The following is a 21355-nucleotide window of genomic DNA, read 5'->3' on the forward strand; positions in this document are numbered from 1 at the left end:
CTCTTACCTGGTAAGGTGCCAGCCATTAGAGATACAGTGCCCTGTAGTCAGTTACTGTCTTCGGGGGATTCCTAATCTTCCTTCGCTGCTGATGGGTAGTTTGACAGCACGTCCCTAAGCCGTCTCCAGTCATCTTGGTGCCTGTCACCTTATGCCAAGAGACAATGGGGCCTAATTGAAAAAAGAACTCTCAAGGCCTGGTTTGTTTCTGTTTTGCCTCTTACTAACTATAGGCAAGTCCCTAACTTCTCTAAGCCTCAGTCTGATCTGTTGGGGGGGAAGGGGGAGAATCCCCACCTTCTAGGTGCATGAACAGCATCTATTCACAGCTGGGCACACACACAGTTTCATGGTCACTATTCTGCACCTGAGGAGACGGTTTGTGTGCAGCTCATGTCACTCAGCAGTGGTGAGGACGCCACTGAGCAGGCCGCCTGATTCGGGCTCCAAGGTACAGGATGGATAGAACAACAGGAGAGGAGAAAAGACACGAGCAAGCAGCTCTGGTTGATAAGATAAGCCCAGTACCCACCATCAATCTGCAGAGCTCAAACGCATGACTCATGTTACTGAACGCTCTTGCTGGAATGTATAAAAAGGAAAAGGAATTATAATGGACAAAAACACGTGCTGGTTTACGGCTTGGTCCAGAACATCAATAGCAGCGATAACCAGGTCCATGGCCATTCTTTGGCAGGCTCCTTGCTGGATAAGAGGCTTTTATTTCCCAACTGAGTACTCTGCTAGACCAGTCTAGAGAGCAAACATCTGGCAGGGGCCACATGGGCCTGCAAGCCTTCTCCCAGCGAGCTCCGACCAGGTAAAGGTGGAGGTGCTGCCACTGCCCCTGACGAAGTCCTAGGCCATGCTGCTGGCCTCGAAGCCAGGCCGTCGTCCATCTGCAATCCTGAGGGACAGACAGGCCCATTCCTGGGGAGGAAACACCAGATGACTTATCTGATGAGTCAAAATACTCTCCTGCTTTCAAGTGTGATCCTGGGCTTATTCGACCTGCTGATGTTATTTATGCTTGTGTAATTCAGCACTCACCAGTATGGTTCACTGGAGTCTTGAGTAATCCTGGGTTTCCTAGCAACAGGCCAACTTAACTTAGAGTATGGTCAAGCAAACAGGGATACTGTCCCCTAATTTTCAAAGAAAATTTGTTATTTCAAATTAATATCAAAGTTATCATGAGAAAAAATAAAAACTTTATTGGACTTTGTTACACTTATTTTACAATTTAGTATTGTTTTATTTTGCATTACATAAGGTGGGGGATGGCACACCTTCATTGTTTCTGAAGTTTAGGACCTTTAAAGGTCTTAATCTGGCTACCCTGCTATTAAGGAAAGTGGGGTGTCTGCTTTACACTGGCAAAGTAAGGGGCTAAACCTCCCCTATTTGCCCCCCTCCCGACCTCCCTTGTAACTTTATCTCTGTACCCTGACATAAAGCACTGGTTTAAAACACAGTGGTTCCAACGATTCTCATCAAGCCCTGCTTCCTTACCCCATCCCCACCAACCTCCATCCCAACTGAGATTGTCCCCTCTGTGTCCCATCTGTTTAATTCTGTAAGGACACCTCAAATCTAGCCTCCATCAGACTGTGGCTGAACATCTCTGACCTTTGAATACTGTCTGATCTCATTTTAGCCCATAGTGAGATTAGCAGTTACCACCAGAGTGCTTAAAACGGGTTAAGCACTTTGCTAGGTAACTTTAAACAATAATACGTACTAGGTACTATCTTTTATTCAAACGAGGAAAACATTGAGGCTCAGACAGATGGTCACACAGATAGTCATCTGCCCAAGGTCATGTACTCAATAGATATGAGCCGACCAGTTTGACAGACAAAAAAAGCAATGCGGATACAAACCCAGTCTTGACTTCCAAGCCAATGTCCTTAGCCATTCTTAAGGGACCAACCCCATCCTTCCCGTACAATGTGTTCCTCTTCCTGTCTCTCCCCATATAAATGGAACCCCCATCAACTCAGGTGATGAAACCAGCAGCACTCAGGAATCGGCCTCTCCCCGAGAGCTAATCAATTGCCAGTTTTTAAATTTTAATTACTAAGTAGCTCTCAGCTGTCAGTTTCTCCCCATCCTCACTTTCACTTCTCTGTTTGAAATGGTGTATGGCCTGCCCTGGTGTCTTCTCTAAATGCCTCTCTACGCGTCGGCTGCAGTGACTGAAGACCGTTTGTTCATGTCACTATGAATATGCTCTCAACGTAAGGTTCGAACTCTTCCGTGTGGTTTGCAAAGCCCTTTGTGACCCAGTCCCTGCCCTCTTCTTCCCATTCCAGCTTTCCTGAACAAGACTGCGTCTCCCTTCCTTTAACGTGAAGTTCTGTCTACCCTGCAGCAATGCCGGCCCTCTACCCCATTTCTCTCTCAGCTAACTCCTAACAATTCCTGGCCTCCAACTCCACTTTTTCCAGGAAGCCTACCAGGACAACCCCCCACCCTGACCCCAGGCAACTCTCCTGAGTTCTCTGCAATTCCTCAATCACAAGCACTCATCCCAGGCGCTGTACACCTGTCAGCTCATTTTCACCCTCCTCTAAACTCTAAGTCCAAGATGGCAGAGCTGGTGTCTTGTCATGTTTAACGTTGTATCCCCGAACGTGACAGGGCCTGGTACAGAACAGACACTCAGTAAATGTGTGTTGAAAGAACGAACTGTTCTAGTCGACCTCCCTGTGTGCTACCTCTCCTGAAGAAGTTTCCCAAGAGCGCCTGCCTTGTGTCTCATCTACACAAGTGTCTTACCCAGGGAAGATATTATTAGTACAATTTTTGGATGAGTTCAAGACTTGACTTACTAGCCAGGCCTCAAGTTTTAGAAGAGACAGGCGCATTCTGCTCGATGCCTGATGAACCTGACTGCCCACATATGTCTACAAATTATAGGATGGCTGCTAACTCATAAAAGCTGTAAAAGAAAGGGCCTTAAAAGCTTAAATCTCTATTTTAATCAAATACTTTTATAGTGCAAATATAATAAATTCACATGCATTTTACTTTTACATACTCATAACAAGATAATGACATAAAGACTAAAGTGGCACTGTTTTCCCAAGTAACTTCATTTTTGCCAAAACTACAAAGCGCTTATGGAGACGAACGCTTCCGGCAAAGCTGGACCTGCTTTAGGCATCACTGCTATGGCGTCCAACACTGAATGAACTAACCCAAGCTGCAGGAGCGGTTAGCTGGGTGAGCCACCCTGCTCGTCTGCGGAAGGACTCAGAGGCACGCACCCCTCCCCCCAAGAACTCCAATGCCACACCTCGTGGGGGATGAAGGGCTGAACACACTGCTTGCTTGCATCACACAAATAAAGACTTTCACAGAGGAAACCTGTCACAGAAATGGTGGGTTTTGTTTTTTGCTTTTTCAGGAGACTGCAATAGAAATATATTAACGATTGGCCTAAAATATCCAACATTTTTCTTACATTTTAAATCAAAGTTGTAGGATCCTACAGATCTTAATAAAGAACTCTCTTCACAGCACAGCTGTAGTTCACTTTAAAACGCAAAATGTTCCCTTCGCGCTATATCTTTACAAATAAACATAATATACATATAAATGAAAAGTTCACAACCTGCACCAAGCATTACTTTATCTTGCTCTCTGATATAAACTTGGATATAGTCACATTTGCAAAGTGTTCACTTAGTATTTTAGTTGAAGCAAAAGTAAAATAGATATGGGCTTTCGGCAAAGCAGACCTTTATGAATTCTCAGAGGTTCAGCTGAAGTCACGACTGGTGAGGACGAGTGGAGCCACAAGGGTCCAGACATAGAGGAGGAGGCAGACCCAGCTGGAGCTGATCTTGACCCACACAGCTGGCCACTTGCTGGTCATGCTCTGGAACTCTGCATCAGGGCTGAGAAAACAGAAGACAGGTAAAAGAGCCTGTCACCAGTATCCAGCAGCAACCCCCAGCCAAAGACAAGAAACTTGGCTAACACTATGCTTTAGTAAGGTTCTAGAAGGAACTTGTGAAAGCTGCTATTATTAGTTTTTATGTGCAGGGGACTCTGCCTCTCAAAAAGCTTTTCTCTTGTCAGCATGAAGAACACTGATTACTGTATTTGCTGGGCAAAGTTCTTCAGGAACACCTAGCTGTTCTAGATACTGGCAAAAGTCTAGATTGAAATGGAGTCCCTGAAACTTTCCTTCTTTATCACACCATTACTTTGATCAGAATACTCTAAATGGCCATCTCTAGACACAGAGGAAAATTAGTGAACAGAGATGGGTCCGACTGCTTTATGTTATGATTTTCTCTCTTAAGTAACTCAAGTCCGGAAGAACTCTCCATGATTTGTACTGTAAGAATTCCAGCTGGATTTTAAATCCAAGAGAAGAAAAAAGTCAAAAGTATTTCAGAAAAGAGTCAGCACTGAACACAACAACTTCATTATATGGGTAAGGGAAGGGGATTCTGAGGTTAAGCAATGGATGGAGATTTTACAGGCAGCAAGGGGGGCCAAGTGGTCTTCCACCCGGTTTGTCTGTGCCTCCTACCTGTACCAGCTGGTCAGGGTCATCATGATGTACAAGGAAGCCAAGGAGAGCATGAAGTGGAACAAGAAGTAGCTGTACTGCACCCCTTCCTTCTCGTTGTCCACAGCCCGCCGAGGCTGTCCGTCTTCTTCATCGCTGCCGCCGTTGACAGCTGTATCACGGAGGATCACGCTGTCACTTCCGGACAAGGTCAGCTTACTTACTTGGCTATTGTTGGAAGTGCGGATGCTGGAAAGTGATCCGAAAGAAGACAAATCAGAAAGGGGCCATGGGATGAATTGCTGCCATTGGCCTATATACATGCAAGTTATTTCTGAACTGCCCCTATTTGGGGACAGAAGGCCTTCTGAAGGGCTCTGCTTAAAGTTCTCAACTGCTGACTGCCATCACAAGACAGAGAGCACGCTCATCAGTTACCACGTGGTTAACTGCTTAGGAGTTTGAGTTTCATCATGTTCTCAGTGTCTGCTTCCATGACTTCACAAGAGCTTCTTCCACGCTTGGAATGGACCACCCACCAGCCTTCTCCCAGCTAGCTTCATTCTTTAATTCTCTATGTGCCATGTCTTCTAGAAAGCCTTCTCTGACATCAAGTCATCACTAGGCTGGTTTAAAATCCCACAGCTCCTCCTGCTTCCCTCTGCCATAGCACTTACCATTCCTGTCTTTCTTGCTAGTCCTAGAACTCCTCAACAATGACTGTAGTCCTCTATGCATTTCTAGCACACAGCAGATGCTCACTGCAAGTTTGTTAAATGACTGAATAGAAAAGTGCATACAACTAAAGGACAAGAACCACATGATCATCTCAACATACACAGAAAAAGCACTTGACCAAAATCTAATACTTTTTCCTGATAAAAACACTCAACCTAGGAATGGAGAACTTCTTCGAACATAAAGGGCATCTATGAAAAACCCAGAGCTGACATCATACTTAATAGTGAAAGACTAAAACCTTTCCCCCTGAGATCAAGCATAAGACAAATAGTCCACTGTCACCATTTCTATTCAATATTGTACTGGAGGTTCAAGCCAGAGCAATTAGGAAAGGAAAAGATAAAAGGCATCCAGATTGGAAAAGAAGTAAAATGATCTCTATTTGCAGATAACCTGACCTTATACATGGAAAATCTTAAGGAATATACACACTATTAAAATCAATAAATGATCTTGCAGAATACAAGATCAATATACAAAAATTCTATGTCTATACAGTAACAATGAAAAACCTAAAAGATAAATTAAGAAAACAATCTCACTTATAATACTGTCAAAAATAACACTTAAAAATTTAATAAAACATGTTTAAGACTTGTACACTAATAACTATAAACCAGTGAAAGAAACTGAAGACCTAAATGAAACATCCTATGTTATGAACTGGTAGCCTTAATAGTGTTGAGATAGTAATACTCTCCAAGATGATGAACAGATTCAATGCAATCCTTATCAAAATCTCAATTAAACTTACAAGCAAAACTCAAAATTTACACAGAAATGCAAGGGACTCGAAATAACCAAAACAATCTTGAAAAAGAACAAATTTGGATGACTCACACTTCCTGATTTCAAAACTTACTACAAAGCTACAGTAATCAAAACAGTGTGGTACTGGCATAAGGAGAGCTATACAGATCAATGAAATAGAGTTATGAGTCCAGAAATAAACCATTACATTTATGGTCAACTGATTTTTGACAAGGATGCCAGGACAACTCAATGGGGGAAAGAATAGTCTTTTTAACAAACAGTGCTGAGACAACTAGATATCCACACACAACGGAATTAAGCTGGACCCCTTACCTCAAGCCATATACGAAAACAGTTAAGACAGCCCAATTTAAAAATAGGCAAAAGATTCAAATAGACATTTCTTCAAGATACACAAATGGCTAACAAGCACATGAAAAGAATGCTCAACATCATCAGTCATGAGGGAAGTGCAAATCAAAACCGTAATGAAATGCCACTTCACATTCTCTAGAATGGCTACAATAAAAGACAATTACGATGTAATGATTAAGAGGTAATGAAACTGGAAGCTTCATACATTGCTGATGGGATTGTAAGATGATGTAGCCACTTCGGAAAACACTTTTGCAGTTCTCAAAAAAGGTAAACAAAGAGGTACCACATAGCCTAGCAATTCTACAACTAGGTACAAATCCAAGAGAATTGAAAATGTACATCCACACAAAAAAACCTGTACACAAATATTCATAGCAGCATTATTCATGATAGTTCCACAGTGGAATCAACCCAAATGTCCATCAACTGATGAAGGATAAAAAAATGTGGTATATATAAACACAACGGAGTATCATTTCCAACAATAAAAAGAAATTAAGTACTGATAGGTCATAACATGGATGAACCTTGAAAACATACTAAGTGAAAGAAGCCAGTCACAAAAGACCATATATTTTATGATTCCACATATATGAAACATCTGAATAAGCAAATTTACAGAGATAAAGGAGGTAAGTTTCTGCCAGTGGTTGGAGCAGGAAGGAATAGGGAGGTGATTGCTAATGAGCATGAGGTTTCTTTTTGGCAAAATAAAATCTTCTAAAATGGACTGTGGTGATGGTTGCACAATCCTGAATTGTACACTTTATTTTTTTTTTTAAGATTTTATTTGACAGAGAGAGATATAGCGAGAGAGGGAACACAAGCAGGGGGAGTGGGAGAGGGAGAAGCAGGCTTCCCACTGAGCAGGGAGCCAGATACGGGGCTCGATCCCAGGACCCCGAGCTGAAGGCAGATGCTTAATGACTGAGCCACCCAGGCGCCCCTGAATTGTACACTTTAAAAGGGTGAATTTTATAGTATGGAAATTGTATCTCAAAAACAAAACAAATTAGGCCAAAAGCAAAACAAACAAAAAAAGTCATAGACAATATAAAACACATAAGCATAGCTGTGTTCCAATACAGCTCTATTTACAAAAACAGGCAGTCAGCCCAAGGGCTGTAGTTTGCCAACCCTTATTTTAAACAATCATAAAAAAAAAAAAAAAAAAGATAAATTTACACATACTGTGGAAACTGTTCAAATTATGACAAATTCATATTTGAGAATACTGTGTGTATTTACAGAGTACATTCCTAATTTATTTAAAAAAATTATCAAGTGACAAATAAAATTATGTACAATTATATAGATACAAATAGACTGTAGATAAGACAGTTAAGTATAAGCAAAAGAAAAAAGTATAAAATAATATGTACCAAAATGTTTAATCATGGAAGAGGTAAATTTGGAGAGAGGATACTTTCATTTCCCACTTTACACTAACTCATTTACATTATTAATTTATATAAATATATCCTTGCCCATTTTTAGTTCGTATTTTTACATTATTAAAGTAATATATGCTATTATATAGAAAATATCAATAAAAAACAGGTAGGAGGATGAATGCAAAGTGCTAACATAGGTTCTATCTGAGCCCCTGGATGAACTAGTGATTTTAAAATTAGATGTATAGAATTCTGTAGTTCTTTAAATATTTTTTACAATGATCAGGAAATTAAGATTTTCTTACAAAAAAAGAGAAACTAACCAATTTTCAGAGCCACTACTCTAGCTGATCTAGGGTCAGGTGAAGACTTTATCCTCCTATCCAGGGAGAAGGTATCTCTATGTCAGTTTGGAAGGAATTATTTGATAATAGGATTTACTAGGCTTTAAGAAATATACATGGCTAGGGAACTGAAGAAAGTCAAGGACTTTCAATGAAGAGTTGTTTTTCTTAATTCCTCACACTGCTTTTTGAAAGCAAAATAGCTTCTTTCCTCTACGACTAACCTTCATGAGAATCTTGTCCCAAGTACTTTTTAACTTACCTAGAATACAAAAGGCAGAGAACAAAGCCTGTCAGCCCAATAAAATTCTCTAGATCTAAAAAATGCCCACTCTTTGAGGGTGGAGCAGGGGTAGGGACTACAGCAGTTGAATTTCCAGGAGCCAAGGTTGGTGCAGTCATGTGCTTAACGATGCTCCACAGGCCAGGGTTGCAGGAACGATCTGAAAGTATAAAATTTTTTATTATCCTTAGTTAGAACTCCTCTTGTTCCAAGAAAGGATGTGAGGGAAGTGCTCACATATCATTCAGTCATGATGTAAAACATGGGAATGTTATACTTAAAAGAACCTGAAAGCTTAGCAACTAGTTACATATTTGTGTGGCAATCAGTGACTTAGTTTTAGAAAAAAAGAAAAGACACAACAACAAAGTATCTGTCAAATTCATAAATGTCAATCTTGATTTTACTGATTTTGAAGTTTAACTGGCAAATCTCTTTGGGTCTGTAATTGTACAAAGGCTTTAAGCACAGGGAATTTTTCCCTAGTTTTGTTTGTACAGTTAAATAGGAGTACACTAACAGTAAGGGAGTCATCAGTGGAGGGTCTGCAATAACCGTTTTCCTTTAAAACAAGTCCAGAGAATACCCTATTGAGTGAGACACAATGCAGTCATTATAAAAGGAAATTTCTTTCAGTTTTTTTTTTAGTTTTTTTTGTCTAGAGCCTGTAACACCAAAGTGAAATTCAATTACAATAATGCCACAAAGGGCCAAAACAATGTTGCCTTGTCCAACTCTTAACTAATCTTAGTCCAGGGAAAAGCCTAGACTGTTTAAGGACTGCGGTCCTTTAGGCTGTCAGCTATGAATAGCTACGGACAGACATGGAGAATAAAACTTTAAATGTGAACATCTGTACCATACGGTGGGCACTGTACATTTAAGTGAGGCTTTTTGTTTGCCTGTTTGACGTTTGCTCTACCTCTACTGTTTGCACCTGCCAAAGGAGTAATTGCCTACTTTCTCTCCATCAAATGAATGTGCTCTTGACATCCGCTTACCGGGTTCATTGGACATGGCTGACCAGGTGAGGTACATGGTGTAGAGGGTGATGAGAGAGGACTGCAGGAGACCAGACCGGGGCTGGTGTTCCTGTGGAATCAAACAGAAAACAATGCCCCAGGAACTGCAAGGGCTGACTTTCTAAAACCCAGCGGATTCCCCTGGGTCCCCCTGAAATATTATTAATGGAGAACCTTCTCATTCTATTTGACAGCTGAAAGAGGACAAGTAACCTTTCAGTCTGAGTTAGCCTGAGAAAGAACCAAGAAAGAGGACCGTGTACTACTGGTTCTTGAGGTATTTGACAGCCCTGGAATCCCGTGTATCCCGCAGAGGCTGATTTCCTAGTCCCTTGCTGTCGTAGAAGCTAAGCTCAATGGCGGTGCTAACCAGCTAGGTGACCCATCATCTCTCTGGAACTTCAGTTTTCTCATTTTTGAAAGGAGAGGTAGTATCTACATATTCTTTCCATATTTCTCACATAAAACTTCATGAATTGGGGCGCCTGGGTGGTTCAGTCAGTTAAGCATCTGCCTTCAGCTCAGGTCATGATTCCAGGGTCCTGGGATCAAGCCCGGCATCACTTGCTGCTCAGCGGGGAGCTTGCTTCTCCCTCTCTTTCTGCCCCTCCCCCAGCTCATGCCCACTCTCGCTCTCAAATAAATAAAATCTTAAAAAAAAAATTAAAAAAAACCACACAAACCTCCATTAATTTTTGTATTTAAATGATGAAACTCGCATGCATGAGTTTTGTTTTTAAATATTAAAAGCAACGATTTTCTAGTTTAATCCCCCTAAAACAGCTTGGCTAATGATTCATAAGACTCATTCTCATAAACTATTTTATAACAGCTATAAAATTCTCAGGTTACCTAGGCTTTTTTTTAACGATAGGGCAATTATCCACTGAATTATGATACAGGCACTCAATGGCACATTTTACAGTTACTAAATTAGAATTACGAAGAATTTATCATAATATGGGAAAATGTTTAAGTAGATAAACATAAACTCATATAAAAAGTTACATCAGTTTAGGATTAATTACAAATTTTTCACAGGAGGAAAAAGCAGCAAACCATACCTGAATTTTTGGATGGATGGATATAATAGAAACCACAAAGCAAAGGACCAAATTAATACTGATGAAGAACTTGTTCTCTGTGCAGCCGTCCGGTTTGGTGTAGTATGTGTAGAGCAAGCCGACAAAGACAACTGACAGAATGTAGCAGACGCTGGTGACAGAGAGCAAAGCTAGAAAGAGGGAAACCAACAGGAATGCTCACAAGTGTAACAAACTTTTCTAACGAAGACCAATTTTCTTCTACTCCGTATAAAAATAAAGACATATTATTTTACTGTCATGGTGCTCAACATTTTATAGGGAAATTACAGAAGACCCAAGGTTGACGTCTCAGACAGCTTTAGAGGTGGCTCGGTGTTAGATTCAAGCAACCGGATTCACTTTCCAGATTACCTACCTTGATTCCATGGGTTGAAAAATCAGACATTTGATCATTCCAGCTACAGTGAACTCTAACTGTATGCTAAATAATGTGCATTATAAGCTTTTCTTAGGAACTTGCAAAACTTGTGGGCCCTCCAACTGGCCCAGTGTCAGCAAGCTAAATGCCAGGGATGGTGTCAGCAGAAACAACAGACAGGCATCTTTTATGACATCTGTCCTCTGCAGCCACTGGCTATATAAATCCGCTTCCTGTCTGATGAGACCACATCACTGTGGGAAAGTGGCATATTTGCTATTTTCAAAAACCTAAAATAATATTCCTTTCTGTTCACATGGATAATCAACAATTAGCTATGTAACCCTGAAAATTAGAAAACATAAAAGAGTAACAGTATACTCAGACCAACTGTAGCAATGGTGAGCTCAATTAACTTGTACTTAATTCACGGCACACTTATTTAAGAAAACCGATTTCTACTTATAATCTCCATGGGTTTTGCATATTTAAAATTAAGTGATGTATATGATGTCACTATAAAATGATAACGTATGTTGAAGTACTAGCACAGTTCTTAATGTTTTTCCACATGAATATGCAAGATTTCTCTACTTCTTAGTTACTCCAAAGAATAACAAATCTGCAACTCATTATTAAATTCTTCTAAAGTTGAATGATTCAAATGAATTATATAAAAAGGAAGTAAATAGATAAAATAAAAATAAATTTTTACAGTCAGAAATGGGGAGGTGTTTCAGGATTTCCAATCCATCACGATAAACCAATTTCTTAAATCTCATGCTAAAACAGTCATTACACACAACTGAAGTGGCCAACAAAATAGGGCAATGGTTAAACAACTTATGGTATACCACACCATGGAACACCATTAAGTGAATAAGATGTATCTATAAGATATATGTTAGAAAATACTCATTATATAGTTGGTGAGAAAAACAAATCATGGAACAATACATAATATGAATCTATTTACATTTAAATAACAAAACATGTATATGTGCACAAATACATAAAGATCCAGTAATTGTGGTTACATCTGGAGAGGAAAGTGGGTTGCAAGTGGGTGGAGATTTGCACGTTTATTTTTTATTAAGTTCCATCAACTGTGTTTATGGTGAACATAGTATTCGTTTTCGGGGTCTTTTTTTTGGTTTTGCTTTTGTTATTATTTAAAAAGCAAGGCAGATAAATAACATGAAAAGAAAACTGGACAGTTTGATAATGCGTACTAAAAGCCTTTAAAATAGCCATACCCTTCCACTCTTCTACTTCTAGGAATTTATTCTAAGGAAAAAAGCAGAAATGTGCTCAGAGATATATTATTAGGTATTTACTGCTGCATTGTAGCCACATATTCACAGGCTACTTCTAGGTTTTAAAAAAAAAATCAAACTATAAGCTATCCAAATGTATAACACATGTAAAAAATTAGTAAGATACAAGTACACATCTTTTTCAATGACTCTTTTTCTACACATAGAAGATACATATGCAAGAAAAAAGACTGGAAAGATATAGACTAATATGTTAACAGCGAGTATTAATTACTAAAGAGTTGGATAATGGGGGATTTGTTTTCTTCTGTAATTTTTGGTTTTCAAGTTCTTGACATAAGAATAGCTATTACTTTTATAATGGGTGGGGTGCAGGGGCTAGGAATTTCAACAACTATTTTTTTAAATGAGATATGGCTGGGTCATTTCCCCTAATAAGTAGAGGATTCCAAAGTCCTTCCCCATTATTACCAGCTATGAGTCCTATTTCCACCCTAGAAATGTTAAGTGCCCCTTTTCCACCAGAAAGCTTTTACAAGGGGTGTGGGCCATACTCTGAATAAAGCAGTAAGGACTGTTCACTTTCATCTGCTTGAGGGATGTGGGCAGATGACCCATTGAGCCCCCTGTCTGTGGAAACAAGGAAATCAAAACCAGAACTACATCATTAAACCCAAGTTTTTTCTTATCTAAACACATCTAGTTACATTACAAATCTCAAAATAAATAAATTGAGAGAAGCCAATGATTTCTATTATCTGTGCTCCCCCCTTCCAGTAATGCATATAATTCAGAACTGAATCAACTGGGAAAGTATAGTTTTTAAAAACTCAGCTCTAATTTGGAAGTTTACACATTTAAATCAATGGAGATTTTTATTGTACATCCTGTTTAACATAGCATAATGCAGTATGGCTTTTATAGGTGAGTTTAGATACCTACCAGCATACCAGCACCTTGGATTTCCTTCTTCCATTCGATTTACCCATGATTCATTCCAAGAGTGAGCAAAGTCGACCAACAGCACTAGCTGGATGAGGATGAACAAAAAGGCCCCTACCATGCCGACAATAAACCAGGCTACAAACCAAAACAACAAAGTTATTCTTACCAAAGGAGGAACATTTCAGAATGTTACTATCCAATTTTAAAACAATTTCAGTTCAAGTAAGAGAGAGGTGGTAAAGACATATTCTGTCTCCGGCAGTACAGCAGAAGATTATTCCAATTCTAAACTCAAAGGCATTCTCTAAGAAATGTTTTGTTGGGCTTCAGACCTTTTAAAATTTGTTCTAGCTTGTGCCAAGGGGAGCCTGGGATCTGACATTCCAAATGGCACAACAAGCCTTTTCCTTTGTAAGGGAAAAAAATCACAGTGGAAATCCACAGATGTCACTTGATGTTATGGTAAGAAAGCATATTAAGACAGGGATAGAACACATATGAGTTACAGGTCCCTATGCTGACAAGCTCTCAGATTAACTTAGTACTGCCCAAGTGAGAAGGTAAACTATTAAAATATTGGCAACATATGGTTCCAGAACAGCTGAAAAATGGGCTGAATGCCTCCTGGGTTTAATCAATTAATTACTACCTTAATATTACTACAAAGTCATAAAACTGAATACCACCTCATTTAATTGCCAGTTCTGGCAAAACCAGTAATGAGTATGTAGCTTCAAGACCATCATTTGTGGAGTGTGTATGTATTATAATTAACCCTCTTAGTAGTGAGCCATACCTGTGGTGAAATGGCCCCCAGGGATGTAGAAAGAGCCAACCATGATACCAACAATGAGAGCAATTTTGAAGAACCAAAACCTATTAAAATATAAAAGTGCATTTATGAAATGTTAAATTTTGCCCTTATACTAAGAAAAGTGAATTTCTGAAATGCAAAAATAAGGTCTCAGTAGCATTCCCAACATGATTGTCTGTGCTTATTTCATTTGACATGAAGCTGCTTCACTCCATCTTTCATACAATTTAAGGACAAACACTAGCCCGGAGAACAAATAATTCATAGACCTAATAAGACAAAAACATACAACTTAAGAATTTCCCTACATTTAGCAATTGAAGACAGGAATTTTTCTACAATTCTGGAGTATTCTAAACTAACAATGTTAGCTACATATAAAGCAATTAACTATTGGATCTAGGGAAAAGTTATCACCTAATCCTTCTTTCACAACATAAGACATAAGTGCCTTGTGCCCACAATCACACAGTTCATCACTGGCAAAGCTAAGACCAAACCTGGCTTTCAGTCCATGATCTTTAAAGACTGCCTTGTATGGCAGCGTGGAAAGAAGCAGGCTTTGGAGCTGGACAAACCTGAGTTCCAATCCCAACTCCAACTCTCACTGGCTCAGATATCTCAGGCACTTTATTTAACCTTTCTGAAATTCAGTTACTGCATCTATAAAAAGAGGATTATAATACATATAAAGTATACACACTCCCTTCAGTTTTCAAATAAGAATTATGTCAAAGGGGAACTGGGGGCAGTCAGGAATGGGAAACAATAGATTTGTAAATCAGTGGCCCAAATACATGTAGTTTATCTTTCAGTACACTGTTTAATAGATCAGGTACATTTTTATCTTCTAACAATAAAAAGTACACATGTTTGTGTGTATGCAGTGCCTAGCACAATCCCTGAACTGTTTCACAGGTGTCTGATAAAAATCTAGGAACTTGAAACAAAGATATTAAAAAAAAAATTCCTCTTCACCCCCTCTGTGCTACAGAACTCCAACTGAAAATGACATTGAAACAACTTCACAAGTACAATAGGTCAGAAATACACGTGGGCCACTGATTCAAATACTCTACTGCTTCCATCAGAATGGCAACATTAACTGTTCAAGGGGAGGATCCACACCATAATATAACAAGTAAATAATAAAATAAATTTACATACCCATTGTGTACTGCTGCTCTGGGATCTTTACTTGTTTTTACTTTTAACATGAGCAGAGAGAAGACAAAGAAAAAGATGGCCAAGGCAAAGTTGATCCGATATACAGCTTTATAACCAACCAGAACATCACAATCTTTATCCACCTTTCTATCAGCCACATTGATTTTAAATCCCCCTTCACAGAATCTAGGAATCTGGAAAAAGCAATTTCAATGTTATGGGAATATCCACATTTAAACAAAGATTCTATCCCATCATAAGAAAGCCTGAATTTATACAACTGACTACTTCAACAACTGCAAGACTGTCCTGAGGGACTTTTCTCTTTGCCTTCCAATTCGCTTACAATCTTGTCACCAAATAGTATAAACAATTTGCATTTTGCAAATAAAAGTGAAGTGTTCTCTTCTTTGCTTTTCTTGCTGATGAGGTTATCTCCCATTTTGCCATGAATTTTCATGCTACAACTGATTCCTTCCACAGGTGAAGGGCTAGTCTAGGTCAAATGTTTAAATCTGAAACATAAGTGGGAAGATAATGTTATCATGCCACTCTTTTAATATCTTTCTCTCAGTTCTTAGAGTAGAGCCTGAACATGTTCATTCTGAGTACCCTGACTTCTGGAAAAGGACTAACACTTTCATATTCTATGTCTAGACTGTACCCAAAAGTAATTTAAAAACCCAACAATTACAATGAACTTGACTGAGTTTTACAATGGTAAAGAAGTAAGAGTGTTAATTACAACTAAAATTGTGCAAAATAGAAAAATAATACAAATAACCAGTACGTTAAGGCTACTGTTACTTCTACGTACCTTCTTCAGCTGTGATTCCATCCCTTCTGTCAGCATGACACAGGATACAGCAGCGCCCAGGAAGAGAATAAAAGCATAGATGAGGCGAGTCACCGTGGAATTCTTACTATTGGGGCAGCAACTACAGAGCAGACACGATGCACCGCTGCAAAGGCAGGGAACCTGTAATAAGCACACCACAGCCATTTGAGACCTCTTTCAGGGGACTCCATCATGTCATAAGGGTCACAGAGTAGAACATGAGGCAAACCAGGCTTTGACGGCTATAACTGAGAGAGTTATGGCTGGGAAGAAGTAGTTAAAAGCATGGGTTCTGGGGGCGCCTGGGTAGCTCAGTCAATTGAGTGTCTGACTCTTGATCTTGGCTCAGGTCTTGATATCACAGTCATGAGTTCAAGCCCAACAGTGGGCTCTGTGCTGGGTGTGGAGCCTACTTAAAAAAAAAAAAAAAAAAGCATGGGTTCTGGAGTCAATATTATTTCTGTCACTCTAACTCAGCAAGTTACATAAGCTAAGCTTATTTCTCCATCTGCAAAATAGACTGAATAATGGAATCTTCCTCCCTCAGACATTGTCGTATTAAATGAGTACTCAGCACAGTGCCTAAAACATAATAAGAGCCCAATAAATGTTACTTATATTCACAAAGAGAGCATATTTTATTTAAAAACAATATAAAAACCTAACTGCACTTGCTATATAAGGAATCCTAGTTACCAAATCTGGTATTAGAGCATCAAGCAACATTACACGGAAACCCTTACAAATGATGATAAAGAGCTGTTTAGCTCAATTTAAGAGTAACCTGGAGATTCCTCAAAAAAGTTACACACTAAAATCACCAGTTGACCCAGCAATTCCTCTCCTCAACATACACCCAAAAGAATTGAAACAGGTATTCAAACAAAAGCTTGTACATGAACATTCAAAGCAGCACTATTTATAGTTGCCAAAAGGTAGAAACAACCCAAATGTCCATCAATTGACGAATGGATACATAAAATGTGGTATAGCCACACAATGGAATATTATTCAGTCATCAGAATGAACAAAGTACTGATACATGGTACAACATGGGTGAACCTAGAAAACATCATGCTAAGTGAAAGAAGCCAGACCCAAAAGGTCACATACTGTATTTCATTTATATGAAATATCCAAAATAAGTAAATCCCAAAACAGAAAGCATTAAAGGTTGGAGGAGGAGGGAGATGGGATGGGGAGTGACTGCTTAATGGGAACCAGGCTTCTTTTCAAGGAGATGAAAATGTTCTGGAACTACACAGATGTGATGACAGCAACAACAGTGTAACACTGTGAATGTACTAAATGCCACTGAATTGTACACTTAGAAATGGTTAATTTTATGTTATGTGAATTTTACCTCAATTGAAAAAAGAGAGTAACCTGGCTCTCTGGTGAGCATTTCAGATGAAGGCATAATCTGAGTCGTTTTTATGTAAGCTTAATTAGGAAAGCACTTGAATTGCTTTCACAGATGACATTAAGTCACATTACAAAGGCAGGCTAAGTCAGAATCATCAGCAGAAGCAGCAGATGTAAATAATGGGGGATGCTGGCCTCACAGTACGGTCCCAGTGTTTACTTTTATAGATGGTACCTTGGGTGGACTTTATCATGGTTTTGTGTGATTTGGAGCAAGATGCTAAGCTTCTTAAAAGCCCAGTTTTCTCATCTGTAAAAATAGGCGTTAACACCACCTAAATGGTTATTGTGTGAAGAACAACCCAGCGGCAGGAATATACAGCACCTGGCATAATGCCTGGCACAGCAGAGGCTCAATATATCATGGTAGCCATTAACATTTGTAACCGCAACAGCCATGGTAAATTGATCACCCAGTTTCAGCCTCCAATTCTTAACTACAATCTGGGCCAAAAGACCATAATAGAGGTCTATAGCTGGCTGCAGACAGAAACAGAGGTTTTACAGCCAAAAACAATGACACTAATTGCTTCATGTTTATTTTGTCTGCATTCTCACACTCCTAACTCTCTTTAGCTATTTACTTCCTGGCCTATTAAATAATCTCATAATAACTGCCTACTGTTTGTTATGGGTTGAACTGTGTCCCCCCCCACCCCCACAAATTCATATGTTGAAGTCCTGATCCCAAGTACCCGAGAGTGTGACCTTATTTGGAAATAGGGTCATTGCAGATGTAATTAGCTAAAATGATGTTATACTGGAGAAGAGTAGGCACCTAATTAAAAATGACTTGTGTCATAAAAAGGAGAAATTTGGGCATAGACATGCACCACAGGGAGAACACCAAGTGAAAACAAAGGCAAGGAATATCAAAGACTGCTAGCAAACCACCAGGAACTGGGGAAGAAGCATGGAACAGATTCTCCCTCATCACCCTCAGGAGCCAACCCTGCTGACACCTTAACCTTGGACTTCTAGCCTCCAGAAACTGAGAGACAACAAACTTCTGTTGCTTGAGCCACCCAGTTTGTGGTATTTTTTTTTTTTAATCTAGCCCTAGCAAACGAATATACCCACTTACTTGTTTATAAATATCATGAAAATATAAGTGCCCTTAGGAGGGACCACCTACTCTGTGGAACAGAGCTGTCCTACTATATGTTATGTCACTTCCCTATCTCAGTAACAACTCTATTCTTACTCAGGCCAAAAACCTTGGTCATCCTTGATGTTTTTTTCCTTTTCCAAAACTCTCATCCAGTCTGTCAGCACATCAGCTTTATCCTCAAAATATATCCAGAATCTGGGGCACCTTGCTGGCTCAGTTAGTAGGGCACATGACTCTTGATCTCAGGGTGGTGAATTCAAGGCCCATGTCTGGTATGGAGCCTACTTAATTTTTAAGAAAATAAATATAATATAATATAATATAATATAATATAATATAATATAATAATAAAATAAAACATATCCAGAATCTGACCACTTTCTTAGCATCCTTAGCTATCATGTTGGTCCAAGCCACTACTATCATCTTTCACCTGGATTAAATACAATGGCTCCTGTCTCACTGTTGTAGCCACCCAATCAGAACCCAGAGTTGGTATAAAGATTATTTTAAGATGAAGACATTTGAGATTCAACAGATACAGGGAAAAAAGGCTTCTTTTGAGCTTTCCTCATCTGGCTAAAGGCAGCAACTTCTGGGATGTGAGGCTGCCGTAAGTTCTCTTTCCAAGAGAGTTTTATGGACATGAAGAAGACAAAAGACCTATGCACCCACATAAACAAGGATTATCACAAACTTTCTTATCTCCTGTTTGTTCTTCCTAACTAGAAGCCCTTTTCTTTTCCCCTATTAAGGTATATAATAAGCCCTATTTTCTAACCATCTCTTTGAGTTATTCATCACCGAATGATGAATAACATCCTGCAAGTATGTGTTTTGCATGTGTACACAGTTCTTTTTTCTCTTGCTAATCTTTCTTCACTTTAATTCGTAGGCCCCCAACAGAGGGGGCCTAACCACTAATCCCACAGAGGATGCAAGCAAAGTTTTTTCTCCTCTACACTGCTTTACCCTTTCTTTTCTACAATCTGTTCTCCAACAACCACCTTGTTAAAACACAGGTCAGATCACATCACTCTTTTCTATAATGGATCCCCACATCACTTAAGAGTAAAAGTCAAAGTCCTTAAATTGGCCTACAAGACCATACAATGGGTATCTACATGATTTGGCTCCCTGCTACCTTTCTGACTTCATTTCCTATTATTCTTCCCCTCACTCATCCCATCTCTGGTACACTGCATTCCTTGCTATTCCTGTTGACAAAAGGGATTAATAAAATAGAAAAGCAATTTACAGATAAAAATGCTTTGATGGCATCAATTCAAATATTAGCCTTACATCAAAGGCAAAATGTGTTTCAGGTTATTAGGATAAGAAAGATATCTTTGTTTCAAATTACAAATTCACTCCTTAACTAATTACCTTTTTATCTATATATTTTTTTCTAAATCTACTTTGCAAATAGTCTGACCCACTTGTGGATTGTAAAATTCAACTTACCAGGATTTGTTCTAATGTGACAGAAAAATTGTACAGCAGATGATAGAAGTAAAAATTACTTCACAACACTTGTGTCTAAATGGGCATATTAAATCAACCATGTAAAATATATTTCTTACTTTGGGTCAAGGTCAAAAAATTGGAAAGCCACAGCTCTCAAGGAACCTGTAAATGACCAAACACCCTTTTGATTTAAGATCAACAACCTTCAAGAATGGAAAATACACTTTGTACTCTGTCCCTAAGAAATGGTAGTGGAACGAGCTGAGATGGAGTCCTTGGTCAATTAAACCAGGAAGTTATGAGACAAGAAGTGATTTTAAAGAATCATGCTCCTCAGGAGCAAGTATATGAGGGAACTCACCTATTCTCTTCCATAGATCCTAAAATTTCCTTTTTAAAATATGGCGTTTACAATCTACAAAGCGATTCAACCCGTTTATTCACTTTATCCTCACAGCAGCTCTCAAGGTGAGGAATGCTGGGGTGATTAGCCTCATGCTACGGGAAGCCAGAGATAAATGTCTTGGACAAGGTCCCCAAATGTTCACGCCATGGCTTCCAATTTTGAATAATAATCCACAAGGCCTTCTTTCCTTTGCACAACTGCACACAAGCCTCGGTTAAAATCCCAGCTCTGCCACATACTCTGTAGCATCGGGAAATCCATTCTATGGGATAAAAATATCACTTAAGCCACCCCAAATTAAATGACGCCACCTTAATGAAGGTACTTCGAAACGAAGCAGAGCGCGCTCGCCCCGGAACTCTCATTCCGCGATCCAGGTTCCAGCTCCAGAGGAACCCAGAGGCCGGAAGCCTCGCGGGGGCGGGGCAATCGAAATTGTAAACAATGACGGCCTGGCCTCCTACGTTCCCCCCCACAAACCCGGAAGGCGAGCCGCCTGATCCCGATGAGGGGGTGGCATCACTGATTGTGGTCTGCGCCCCCGGATACTCTCTGCAGCCCAGGGCCCGTCCCCCCAAGCTCCCGGCCAAGGCCCGATCGCGTCTGCGTTTGGGGCTCCCTATCGCCCTCCCCCAAACGACACGTCCGACGGAGACACCAGACCCCGAACTCACCCAGCTGGCGAGGGAGAAGACGCCCAGCACGGCCCCCATGGTGACGCTGTTGATGCAGGCGGCCGGTCCGGAGGCTTCTAGCGCGGTGGTAACTGCCAGTCGAGGTGTCTCCTCAGAAACGCGACGTTTTCTCAGGCCGGAAACGCGCGGGTGGCGTCATTGCGTGGCCCCGCCCACCGCCCTCGGCCGCCGCTGCCAAGAGAGCCTCTGTCATTGGCAAAGGTAGAAGGCGGGGCTAAATCAGCATCGAGCTGAGGGAGAAGGTGGAGCTAAGCCGACCAGGCGCTAAAGAGGAGGCGGGGCTAAACCGGCCCAGAGGGGAGG

The 21355-nt window shown here is 39.9% G+C and overlaps 1 protein-coding gene across 1 annotated transcript; it reads right to left on the reverse strand.

The window, feature by feature from the left end:
• Positions 1 to 1188: 1188 nt before the first annotated feature.
• SERINC3 (serine incorporator 3) lies at positions 1189 to 21205 on the reverse strand. Its single transcript, XM_036096046.2, has 10 exons — positions 21032 to 21205; positions 15928 to 16089; positions 15111 to 15304; positions 13926 to 14005; positions 13127 to 13264; positions 10508 to 10677; positions 9423 to 9513; positions 8401 to 8581; positions 4550 to 4777; positions 1189 to 3905 (listed from the first exon to the last, which is right to left on the reverse strand). Exons 1-10 carry the CDS (start codon positions 21068 to 21070, stop codon positions 3767 to 3769), a joined length of 1422 nt encoding a protein of 473 aa, XP_035951939.1. The 5' UTR covers positions 21071 to 21205; the 3' UTR covers positions 1189 to 3766.
• Between the last annotated feature and the right edge of the window lie 150 nt (positions 21206 to 21355).

Source organism: Halichoerus grypus, chromosome 10 (genome assembly GCF_964656455.1).
Source record: "Halichoerus grypus chromosome 10, mHalGry1.hap1.1, whole genome shotgun sequence".
In the NCBI taxonomy this organism is placed as follows: domain Eukaryota; kingdom Metazoa; phylum Chordata; class Mammalia; order Carnivora; family Phocidae; genus Halichoerus; species Halichoerus grypus.

Bases quoted from the DNA above. Each gene is read 5' to 3' on its own strand.
- SERINC3 (XM_036096046.2), bottom strand. From the start codon at position 21,070: ATGGGGGCCGTGCTGGGCGTCTTCTCCCTCGCCAGCTGG. The intron at 16,090-21,031 runs GTGAGTTCGGGG...TGCTTATTACAG, and splicing joins TCTTCTCCCTCGCCAGCTGG to GTTCCCTGCCTTTGCAGCGG. The intron at 4,778-8,400 runs GTAAGTTAAAAA...ATCACTTTCCAG, and splicing joins CTCTGCCTTTTGTATTCTAG to CATCCGCACTTCCAACAATA.